The sequence below is a fragment of the Buteo buteo genome, chromosome 8, assembly GCF_964188355.1.
Source record: "Buteo buteo chromosome 8, bButBut1.hap1.1, whole genome shotgun sequence".
NCBI lineage: Eukaryota > Metazoa > Chordata > Aves > Accipitriformes > Accipitridae > Buteo > Buteo buteo.
Genome location: NC_134178.1, coordinates 26,097,576 through 26,109,803, shown reverse-complemented (window position 1 = coordinate 26,109,803; position 12,228 = coordinate 26,097,576). Strand labels below are relative to the sequence as shown.

Below are 12,228 nucleotides of genomic sequence, written 5' to 3'. Positions count from 1 at the left end.
TTATTTACTTAATCTTTTCACAATTCACAAAGATACTCACTAAAATAAATAATTTGGTAAAGACCATATGCCCATACAATAATTATTTTAAGGTCAACCTTTCTAATTTATGTTTCCTGAATAAATCATGTAAAAGAAGAATTTTCTTTGTACCAGATGTTCACTTGCAACAAAATAGCATAGGCAAGGAATATGCCAAATTGACCACAGCATGGTCACACAAGGGGATCATATACCTGGACATAAAGTAACTTGAGACCAGGAACTTCTGTATAAGCTCTGGAGATGACTCAATGGCCTGAAAAGTCTTAAAAAAGAATCAGTGCCCTGAAATGGGACACCATCAACACTGCTGAAATCTGTAATTTTCTTGTGAATCTCCAGTCATCTATTTTATGTGGCTTTCACAGAGCCTGAAAAATGTCTCTGCTTTGTGATTTTTTCTTCTTGCCTTTCTTTTAAGAGTGAGCAAAGTGAGAAAAATATCTAGAAGTAAAATACTTTTAATCTTGTAGCATTTTTTTAGTGAATAAAGAAGCAGCCGTAAATCCCCCCTCTCTCTAAAAAGAGAGATTTACATTAGAAGTATACTAAACTCATACTATATTTTCTAAGCAAAGGAAAATTTTCTTATGAGTTTACTCCAGCTTTACACTGTTAAAACCCTTCGGAATTAATTTCTGGACAACTAGCCTAATGCCAAAGTAATATAGTAGTGGTTGGGTTTTAAATCTTGCTATCAAAATCCCAAATGGAGAACAGTGAATTTCCATTCTGCACAGGGAATTCTCCAGGTGTGGATAAGCCATGCCGTGACTGTTGAGGTACCTGGTTTGGCTCTACATATGTTAGTTCAAGCAAGCTACCAAGCATGGGATCACCTTAGTTCTGGAAACATAGGCCTAATCTAGATTTTATCTTTAAATTATTCCAAACTTTCTTCCTTCAAACTCGTAACAGTGAAGAGATGAGACAAGTTCAAACTCACAAACTTTAGTCAAACAGGTATCTAACAAAAGTTTTGACTAAATGAAGACCAAATGCCTCGGCAATCTCCATAAACACTAGCACCAACTTTTCACACTAATAAAAAAAAAATATCAGAGTAACCATATTATTATTCTAAAAGATATATCTAAACACAAACTACAAAAATCAGGCGTAGTGCAACTGGTTAAATTATTTAGAAAATCCACATAGGCACAGAGTAAACATCCGTGAAAGAAAATTAAATAATATGTTCAGGATATTTCTGAACACCAAAAGTGAATTTCAGCTACTGACAGTTGCAAATTTTCCATTATGCTCAGTTATATTTTTACAAATTTTCAGAAGTAATTTCAAAGGTATAGGAAAAAAAAAAATTCAGTGTGGGAATTAAAAATCCAGAGGTTGTCCTCCTCTGGACTTGTTATTCAAAAAAGTCTGCATCCTATACAGTGCATTCCAAAATGCACTCCAAGATGACCCAAGGGCAAAAATCAATGATGAACTTTCTTAACAAGCATGGAAATCTACTCCATCCCCTCTTCAATTTCAGGACTACTTCGTTTCAAAACTCTTTGAAAGATACAAGAAAGACAGGACATGCAAAGCCTGTGCTTTTACTGCTATGCAATAAAAGCATAATAAGCTGATTGTTTAGGGCCTGGTAGAAGCTCACAGAAGTCAATACAATCCTTTCTGTTGATTTCAATGGCTTTTATACCAGACCCTTAAATAGACTGTTAAAAACATCTGAATGAGTGATTTTGGCTCAGTACCACCACACCCACCCTGTTTCACTGATTGGTATTTGTTGGTGGTTTGGCAAATGCATTTATACATGACACAGCAGAAAATACAAAGTTCAGAAATAGCACTTCGTCAGTCAAAATCACTTGCCTGGTGTTAGACAGTTAAAACTATTAAGCACTGGCTGCTCATTCCAGCCAATTAAATGCTGTTGCAAATGAAAGATGAAGCATTGCATGAAGCCATGCTAAAATGGATAGAAGGATGGTTACTTACCAACGGGGCGAGCTGTTGACATTACAATGGTGTAGTGAGAACATAAAAAAGAAATTAAAAAAAGAAAAGAATATCTGTCAGAATGCATGACGTGTAATGTTACCTTCCACTATGGATACTACCATGATTGCTAACCCCTCAAATGACAGCCTAAGTAAAATGTTTACTGTTGTTACTGTTTAGTCACGTGCCACTATTATCACATTTACTTGAGCACAGCATCTGAACAAGCTGACTGGAACCATTCTCTGAGAAACATTTTTATTATCTTCGCATGCCATCATCAAGTATCATTGTTAATGCCTGATAAAAGAAAAATTGCATTGCATTAGCACAAACTTTTAGATCCTGATGGACACATCAATTTAAGCTGCAGACTGCCAAATGTCATGCCAGTAGATGCAAGGCTTTGCTTTCTGAATCAAATACCAATTGAATTTTAAGCATGACCAGTCAGTACAACAGTAAGGGCTACAGAAAGCCCAGGACAGTTTTTCTCATTCAATAACGGGCATGAAAGCTTACAGCACACTGCTCTTTCCTCACCGACAGTGCTGATGAAAATATAACAAATAGGCTGAAATGGCCATAGGGATTTCAAGCCAGAACCTCCCAAATTACTACTTAGATAACTTCTACTTCCTAAAAAAATTGCTGCTAAATGACTGACAGGTTAATACTGTTTCAGGTTGATATCAAGATTGAAAGCTGCTGCTGCAACAAGTGATTTCTTGATTATAGCAACAGCCCTTCATTATACTTGTGCTGGGGCAGAGGGCTGTCAGTGCCTCTGTTAATAAAATATAGACATCCCCTTTCAGAAGAGCTGAAAAGTTGGACATAAAATTGACTCCAGGTTGCAACTGTGTAGGTGAAACCTCCCTTATTTTAGCAGCAGAAGTAGTTACATATTTCTGAGCAACAGCACATTCTTTTTTTCCTTTTTTTCCTTTTTCTTTTTAAGAAGTTAACCAGCTCCATATGCTTATGTCAAATGTAAGATAGGGTCAAATGTAAGATATGCAGATTCAGAGTTAACACAACACGCAAGGACCTTCTTAGTTATCAACCTTTCTATGGCTTTATCCTTAGTTTGGCATACCCACTTCATTTAACTATTTCAAGCCTGCTGCCCTTTCTCACCCATTATCTATTTGAAGACTTTCTGGCTTCTACTATTATGGACATATCCCTTCTTCTGGAGAGAGATGAGGAATAAGAGGGATATGCACCTTTCCAAGAGAGGGTATGAAGGCTGAGTCACAGAATTCAAATTCTGTTGTTGTTTGTGACAGTGTAACATAAACTTCCTGACTGCATCCTTATCCCCTGCTTTGAGAAGAAGGAGCCATGAATGAAGGAGCTAAGGATTATGCTGCTGTTGCCAGGTTTGCAGCTGTAACTACACAAAACCTGCAAGGGCCAAGGCACCCTCAAAGTAAATTTTGAAATGCTATGTGGTTTTGCTCCTCTACATGACAAGTGGTTACAGTAAAAGCAGTTTCAGACAAAACTGGCAAAAGTTTAAGAATTCAGAATTAAGGCTTCCTTTAATTAAAAAGACCATTGTTCATGGTCCCTCTAAAGTCAATGGGAGTTTGCCCAGCCCTTTGTTTCCAGAAAATTCAGAGTAATAGCTTTCTCCATTGAATTTCATGGCTTTTCTCATTTTCTGTGATATCCTGAACATTTAGTATGCTTATAATATCGTGGCTTTCTTTGTGTTGGATAAACACTATGTATTTGACTGTAAATGACAAACCCAGGGGGAAAATATCCAAGATAATGAAAACCTGCTTTTACTGTAGGAAAATCGATTAAATTATATATTTCCTTGGGTTTTTTTCACCTTAATTTCATCAGGTCCAAGCTTCAGTGATTTCAAAGGACTTTTTGCTTGGTTCTAGCTATTGTTTATATCACAAGTCTGGGTAGCAAATCTGAAAGGCTTGCTCCAGTAATGTATACAGTGGACACAGTTCAGGAGTGTTTAAAGGCTATCAAATTGGTTGCCAGATTTATTGGATACCATGATTCTGCCTGTGACAAAGGAATAGAGTGAGAGTATTTCTGGGAGTTTGCTGTAGTGACTATTTTTCTCACGCTACAAAATGGAAGAACTATCTCTTACACAAGCATATAGCAGGTAAACCTATTTCTTCAGCTTAAAATGGGAAGAGCTGCATTATCACTTATTGTCTAAAGCAAACACTGAGGTAATATTTTAGCAGATGGATTATCACAATTCTCTCTTTTCTTTGTTATATACTAACATCTCCCCCCACCCCCCAAAGCCACTCAGTGCTTTTTTTCCCTTTGAATTCAGCAAATTAAACTGAACTGTGTCCATGCATTAAACGGATGGAAATGGAAGCTGGCCTCTTGGGTCAGTTGACCCCGGTTCTAATAAAGCAATCCACTGAGACTTTGAACATTTGATTTAATGTGTATGAAAAGAGGAGAACAGATAAAGCTAAAAATGTTTTTATTAACCTTTCACAGCTCTACTGAAAACTGTCAGCATGCACCACTAAACTGTGAAATAGTGTCTGCATGATATCCATTGTGCCAAATTGCTGCTTATCTTTTGGAATGAAATAATAACTATTATATTCTATTTACTCATATGGAAATACTAGCCTACAAAATTTTTCTCTCCCCATAATCTTTAGCATGTCTATATCTACTGTCACAAAAGACATTTTGGCAACTCATTATTCTACCGGTCTTAAAACCTCCTTACCACATCAAACAGCAGCAAATAAACACTGAGTGGATACTAGACACCAAGAATATTTTAGGAAAGAATATGTTAGTCTTTACCTTGTAATACTTACAAAATTTAATTAGGATTTTCTTTTTCTTTTGGCTAGGGTTTATCTTTCAGATAAAGAGTAATGGTAGAGAGTTTAATTATGGCAGAGCTAATCACATAATACTACTATCTGCATTATGTTTGGCATTAATAAACATAGTTACTTACTATACTCCTTATACTTATTAGAGAAAGGAACATGAATAATAGCCTAAACTTATGGCTCACTTATTAAAGTCTATGCCCACGGTTACGTAGTGCTTGCTTATACACATATATGCATCTGTTCTTCAATAAAAAAACATTGGAACAGCTTTTTAACTGCAGGGAGATCCTATCCTATTGAAGTCAATTAAATTTTTTCCTGAGATATCAACAGGCCCAGGATTTCACCTCTGTTGAAAACCAGTGTAGCACCCACAATTGCAAAGGGTGTGTGAAACCCAAACAATATCAGGTAAGGATGTGGCCCATTTCACCAGAAAGCAATTTATCCATATAGGACACAGACCCTCCCTCCACAGGAACACGCACCTCGCACAGTGAGTGTAGCAGAGGCTTCCACTTTTCCAACTCGATTCTCAGCAATGCATGTGTAGGTTCCTTCATCTGTGCTCACGGCCTTCTTAATGCGCAAAGTGTAATCATCTTTGATGTCATACCTGTGTTACAGAAAAGGAATGAAAACTCTTTCTGTAGACAACAGAAATGAATAAAAACTCTCACCTGGAATATGGCAGTCTGAATCTATCTTGGAGCCAACTTTGGAAGATAAATTATTATCTAGCATTAGATAATTCCACCAAGCATTAATCTTCATGACATTTTTATTGCACTCTGCATTAGTTAGAAACTTTACATAAAATTAGTATTGCTATGTTCACTCAGTATTAGGGCTTTACTATTAATATCATTCACTTTGTCCTTGATCTAGAGCAATAAGATAAAATTAAGCTATCAGACATCAGTTATCAATACATGACAGCTCAAGTTTATCATGCCTTTAACTATGTGAGCTACACATTTTACCTTTTGCTGATCTGGAAATTTCCCTTTCTATATAGTTTTTCTCTACAGCAGCAACCCCTTAGGGAAATGGTGAGCACGTTGGTAGGATCTGACACTACATGATTACAAACAATAGAAAATATATTTAAGCTCTGGAAAGTGACATTTATGGAAGAGGCACATTAAAGGAGATTTATCAATTTCACAGAAATACTACAAAATTATTCATTAAGGGTGGACAATAACATTTTCTCTTTCTTAAAAGAAATTAGAAACAATTCAATTATGCTTTGTCCATTTCTTTGTTTCTATTGTTGTAATAATTCTAAAACTATGAGGATGTATAAAACTCAAAATAATACAAAGTACTTCAGCATGTGAACAATCATTCTCAAAGCATTTAGAGTGCTTACACCTAGAAAAATATTTTCTGTTAAATTGTTATTGTCCTGCAGAAGTCATGCTTAACAAACTATTTTAGGCTCTGGTCCAAAGCTCATTAAAGTCAATGGGAAACTTTATCTTGTATGAAATTTCTTTGGCTCCCAAATCAGGAAAACTCTGGTTTTCAGCATGGATATTTTACTCTTGAAATACTCTCTTGTAAAATTATTTTCAACAACATTTCTTCTAGACATAATAAGCCCATGATACCTTAAGTCACCTTGAATCTAAAGTTAGCTTCAGATTCTTACGTATCAAATAGTGAAAGAGGAACACAAAAGTGAAGAAAGATCGAGACTTCAGGAGACGTTAATACCCTTTCTCACTGTATACATACTCATGACATAACTTCAGAAGAACTAATTTACCTTCTCTTTGTTATACAGTAAAGACCTTGTAGACTTGTTCAGCAAACATACTGAAATCATATGGAAGAACACCCTTAAATGTTTTTATGAATAAGAATGTAATGCAATTAGTTCCAGCAATGTTGTGAGGCTCTATGAGTATTTTTAAACACTTTAGGAATCTGAAACATTTATTTCTCTGTACATAACATACATGGCTATTGGTTCCTGTAGTATAGATTTGTAGAGAGAGCACTGTGTGCTAACAGACTTTAAAGCACCTTAACTCAAAGGATCCTACATGTCGAAACATTTAAAGTTCTATTATGTCTAATTAAAAATCACAACATCAATTAGAGCATTACTAGCAATTCCAAGAATAAAGAGAAGTCAAGACATCTTTTCACACTCACCACAAAACAATACAGCTTCATTCCATATTCAGTAAGTCCATTACATTCATTAGCAAAAAAAAAATTAAAAAAAGACCAAATTGAGGCTAACCATTCTGTCAGAGATAAACATAAACATATATATAATACCCCTTTTGTTAGGTGTTACACTTAATTATATGTATATGCAATAACTCAGGTTTCACTAATGAATAAGAGATATGCCAAAGGAAAGCATAAGTAGATGCCATGGCAAACTTCAGAAACTTTTAGGGACAATTTTTTTGCTAGCATAGTACCATTGAGGAGGACAAAAACATTATGGCACTAAAGAACTTAATATGCCATTTCTGGAGCAGTACATATCTATTGCAACTACATTCAACAGTCATACGCAGTTGTGGAACATTTCTTCTCGACTGCTCACAAATTATGTCATTTTGCATGCTGTGCTACACTAGTCAATGGCAAACAGAAATCACTGTTTTCATAAGAGAGAAAAGGCAAATTGTCTCCTTAAAAATCTCAAGAATATGACAACAGTATCCCACAATGATGGAGCAGTTATTTGTCTTTGGCAACCACAGACTTGCAGACAAGAGAAAATGCTTATTTTCTTGACATAAGGCCAGCCCTAGGGGACTAAAAATATAAAGTTGTATTCAGCTCCTGTAAGATGAGAAAACTAAGATCAGTTGTAATATAAATGTGAGCTGGGTATAGGAATCACAGTTATAAAGCTAGGCAACAATTTAATTGGGGTTTTTTTTTGTTTGTTTTTTTTTTTTAGGACAAATAACATCCCTGTGGTTCACTAACCAATGCTGAGATAAAAACAGACAGGCAGTAGGACTGTATCTGACTGAGTTGTTGCTTGAACTGGGATGCAGGCAGCATGGGACAGGGCCCTCCAGTCTGCTGTGGGCTGCAGCTGACTCGCTCTTCATCTCACTGATGCGCTGGTGCCGGCATGCCAGCCAGCTGCCTTGGAGGCTTCGGCAGCCTTTATGCCTGCACCTGCCAATCATGCAAATTGTGCAAAGGCTTCTGGGGGAATGAGCCAGCTGCATGGCATGCCAGGACGCAGAGCGAGGGTACAGGCATCATCGCCCACTTGGGTCGTGAAATGGAGGGTGGCGTAAACATGTCACCATCATGACCCAGTTATCAACTACTTCAAGGAGAGGTCCAGCTCTCCCAGTCTGCTTCTCCAACGAGGCCACACTGGGTTTTTGGACCACCCTGACAGAACGTGCCATCTAGCAATTAGATTCATACATAGATGGACCCATGGGACATTATAACCATCTGCTGTCCTGAAGTATTGATACGCTGCCCCTCAGTCATCTGTTCCACCCACATTGTCCCCAGAAGTCACCACGGTTCAGTGAAGAGCTTTGACAGATGAAGCAGGCAGGAAGGAGAAAGGAAAAAACTTGCTTTTAGCCTGATCCACAGCAGCACAATTTGCTTGTGTGAGAAAGGGACCATGAAGTAACAAGGAGTGAAGCCTGAATATGTTTTCAGTTTCTCAAGCATCCACCTGCACAGTCTTGAACAGTCCCTTGTCTCCTCTCTGTCGCAGAGCCTCATATTCCCATAGCGAGGTGTTTCCACCTGAGTTTCTGGAGAAGTTCACTTGCATCTGGATTAGTGCTACTGAACACTTGGGAATCAGGATTAGGGCCTCTCTGACTGCTAATACCAATCACAGAGAGAGGTTACCAGACTCCTGGATTGATAATGGAATGGCAGAAAACCAGAGTGTACTGGTTAAGTTGTTCCTTAACATTGTCAGTGCACTAAGAAGGCAATGCCTTCAAAATATGTGCAGTGTCAAGAAACACCTTCTGACATATTGCCCAAATATTGCTGACTCCTAGCCAATTAATGCCAACATTCAGCTAAAAACATAGCCCTTCAGAAGTCAGTTTCACATGTTTATGGCCATCTAATTGATTTTAAGTACTTCTCTCTGTTACACATTTGGAGGTGCTTAACCTTTCAGTTCAGCTTAGACTTCAGCCATCAGACTGAGCTCAGCGAGGTCTTTTAAACAACTAGTCAGCTTGTGCCTAGATATAAACCAGCCACTTTTGGCCACCATGTTACATAATTTCTGTTCTACAAGTCACAGTTAGAGTAGATCTGCCTTTAATTAACCAAGGAGAAAGGGCGGGGGGGAGCAGGGGACTGGAAGGGAAGAAAGAAACACAAGAAACAACAAGCAGATGAGAAAACACTGCTGGTGAGGAATTTCTAATAGAAATTGGGTGATTTTGAGTGAAATCTGGCAGTCTCTAGCACATGTGAATGCATTCATTGTTGCTAGTTTTGATTAATGACAGTTGTACAATAGTGTGCTGACAGTCACTGCCATACAGACACAATTTTTTTTTTAGATGAAACTGCTGAAAATGCAACCCAATCAGATTTGGCCCCCAAACAACATGTGCTATCATCACTGTACCGTGAATTGAGATTGATTGGTAACCAGCTGTGACAAAGTGGGAAAAAGAGCCTTGTCTTTTTCAAGAAAAGAAAAGAAGAAAAAAAAACCAACTGAATTGTGTCAAAACCATTACCATCTGCTCAACGAAATAACAAATAAAACAAAACACATTAACTGTTTTTAAGTATCACAAGTTAATGTACTGAGGTTGGATTCATGCACTGGCTTAAGCAACTAAGAATAATCTTGAATTGAAATGATTTTGTCACAGTTATATTTTTTTCCCCCACATTCAAAAGTGTATCTGTTCATAGTCAGCCACCAATCTCCAGGGTTATCAAATGAAAAAAAGAGAGAGAACTTACTGAACTTTGAGAGATTTAGCAATATGCTTTTTTGCATTCGATATAAATTTTACTGAGTGCTTCACAGAACCCCTAGATTTCCAGATTTTCAAAAATGTACATGCAGCTATGCATATAAATATATGCACCTCTTTGTCTTTCGCAGGCACAGGTAGCAAAACTCTGTCTGCAGCTGGAGTCATTACATTCCTAGACATCCACGTAGGCCTAACTGGTAATACATGGATGCAGTTGCTTCAGTAGTGTATTTTAAAGTTGTGAGAATGCATTACTGAATTCAACAAATTCAACTCAAAAAGCCATATTTGTTGCTACAGGGAGTTTGCAGGAGAAAAAGTCACATCTTAACTGCTGCTAACTGATGCCACTGGCCTCAAAAACTTTACACAAATTTATATGAGGCACCTATTTTCTTAAACATTACTGTAAATAAAAAAAAAAAGTAATAGAATCTTTGTATGTAGGCTTTGTGAACTTTTTTTTTTAGAGATGGCACAAAATTTACTTTGCTCTATTTTCTTTTGCCTGTTTGCCAGGCTATTTTGCAAAATACACACAAAGCTTCAAGATTACTCACAACATCAATGATTAGGGAGCCCAAATAGAAAGAGGCTACTAGCCAAAAACAGAGTAAACAGGAGGTAGTTAAGGGGGCTTAAGCTTCTGTCTCCACTTCTCTTTTGTGGTGCTGGCACTTCAGCTCCCAGCATAGTGCCACAGCTTTTCACTGGCTCCTAGACTCTCTGTGCCAGATGGAGGGAGCCAGAGAGAAGCTGGAGTGAGATAGGAAGCGTGAGCTCTTCACCTGCTTCAGCCTTGTGTGATCCAGAAGCAGAAGGGAGAGCCTCTGTTCCCATCGGTGATGCAGCTGCCCCTACTGCCAGCTCCCTTACAAGAAATGTTGGGGTTTTTTCACTTCCATCCCATTGATAAGTGGAAGAAGAAAGCAGCACAAACCTATGTGAGTGACAGCTTTCTGAGAGAAAAATAAAGGAGTCTCTGGTTTTCTTTCCCTAGCAAAACATGAATCAGTGACAGAGAAAGCATAAATGCATATATTTGTGTGCACTGGTCTCAAATTACTCTGTTGTACCCCTGAAATCAAGGCTGCTTGTTGCTGGGTGGCTCTAAGATGCTGCTTACAGCTATGATAAATTGAGCTACCAGGGAGCTATCCCCAAGGTGCTGACAGGACGGCTGCCACTCACATCCACATGTCCAGATTCCCATTTATTCTTTGGCTACGTCATTCATACCAGAGAAAGGTATAAGGCAAAGTGACATTACCTTGAATTTCTTTCTGCAAGGCATGTATGCAAGCAGCTATATAAAATGGTTCACTGGCCTTATTCCAACAAACCAGTAAAGGAGCTAAGTGATACACTATTTTGATTTTCTTAAAATATATTGACAGCAGGTTCTGCTTTCATCCAAAATCTTTTATTGGTTGTGATCAGTACATTACTGGTAATTTCTTATAGTGGACACTCTCAATTGCAATAATATAAAACACAAATCCACACTGCACTGTGCCTTAAACCAAGGCAGTCAATAAAATGACCTAAATCTCATAAAAGATGTATACAACAGTTACAGTCATTGGGCCAACATTGTGAAACCATACCTATGTCCAAGGAAATGGTGTTTTCCAACTTCTCTGGAAGCATTACACTATACAGTACTACTCTTACATGCAAACATAGATGTGTGACTGCATGTAACTAGTGCCTCACAAAACCAGTAGCCATGTGCTCAGGAGAGAACCCAGAAAGAAAAATGAGACTGCTTTTTTATTCTCTTTGAAATAATTTGGAAACAAACAGAAGTTAAGAACAAAACATATGTTTGGGAATCAGTGACTCAGTAAGCTCTGTCTAAACTGATGCAGGCTCCATCTTTTACCTTAACATCTCTGTTTGCACAGAGAAGTACTCACAGGGAATTACCACATGATAATTACCCAAAATGGGCTTCTGATTTGATTTTAGTTCCAGACAGAGCTCCACATTTCAAAAACTGGAACGTCAGTAGAAGTATGAGCTAAGAGACCATGTAATGACTTGGCATGGAGACCTATCCTCCTATCACCAGAAGTAGTCCTTTCACAGATGAGACACATTTGTCTGCCACTTGGGGAGATTTGTATTATTAATGCCTATGTTCTAAATCCATCCATCAGAAAAGCACCCTTGATTCTCAGGGTTATCTGCTCAGCACATGACACTGAAATTAATTTTAAGGAAAAGCAAAATACTGTTTCTGTCCGTTCCTGTTCTTAAAAAATTGAAATGATGCTGCAAGGAGTGGAACACAGTAAGAAGATCTGAGCCCAGACTTGCACTCACTAACTGTGGCTTGATGCATTTTTTTTAACAGGAGCACACAGATTATGAGT

At 37.7% G+C, this 12,228-nt stretch overlaps 1 protein-coding gene across 1 annotated transcript in view; it reads right to left on the bottom strand.

Moving 5' to 3' along the window:
• The window catches only part of ROBO2 (roundabout guidance receptor 2), a 438,049-nt gene that overhangs the window by 88,081 nt on the left and 337,740 nt on the right, over positions 1-12,228 (bottom strand). Inside the window, exon 6 of the mRNA XM_075033940.1 lies at positions 5,348-5,487. Coding sequence (XP_074890041.1) covers positions 5,348-5,487 — 140 coding nt within the window. The remainder of the gene's footprint in view (positions 1-5,347; positions 5,488-12,228) is intronic.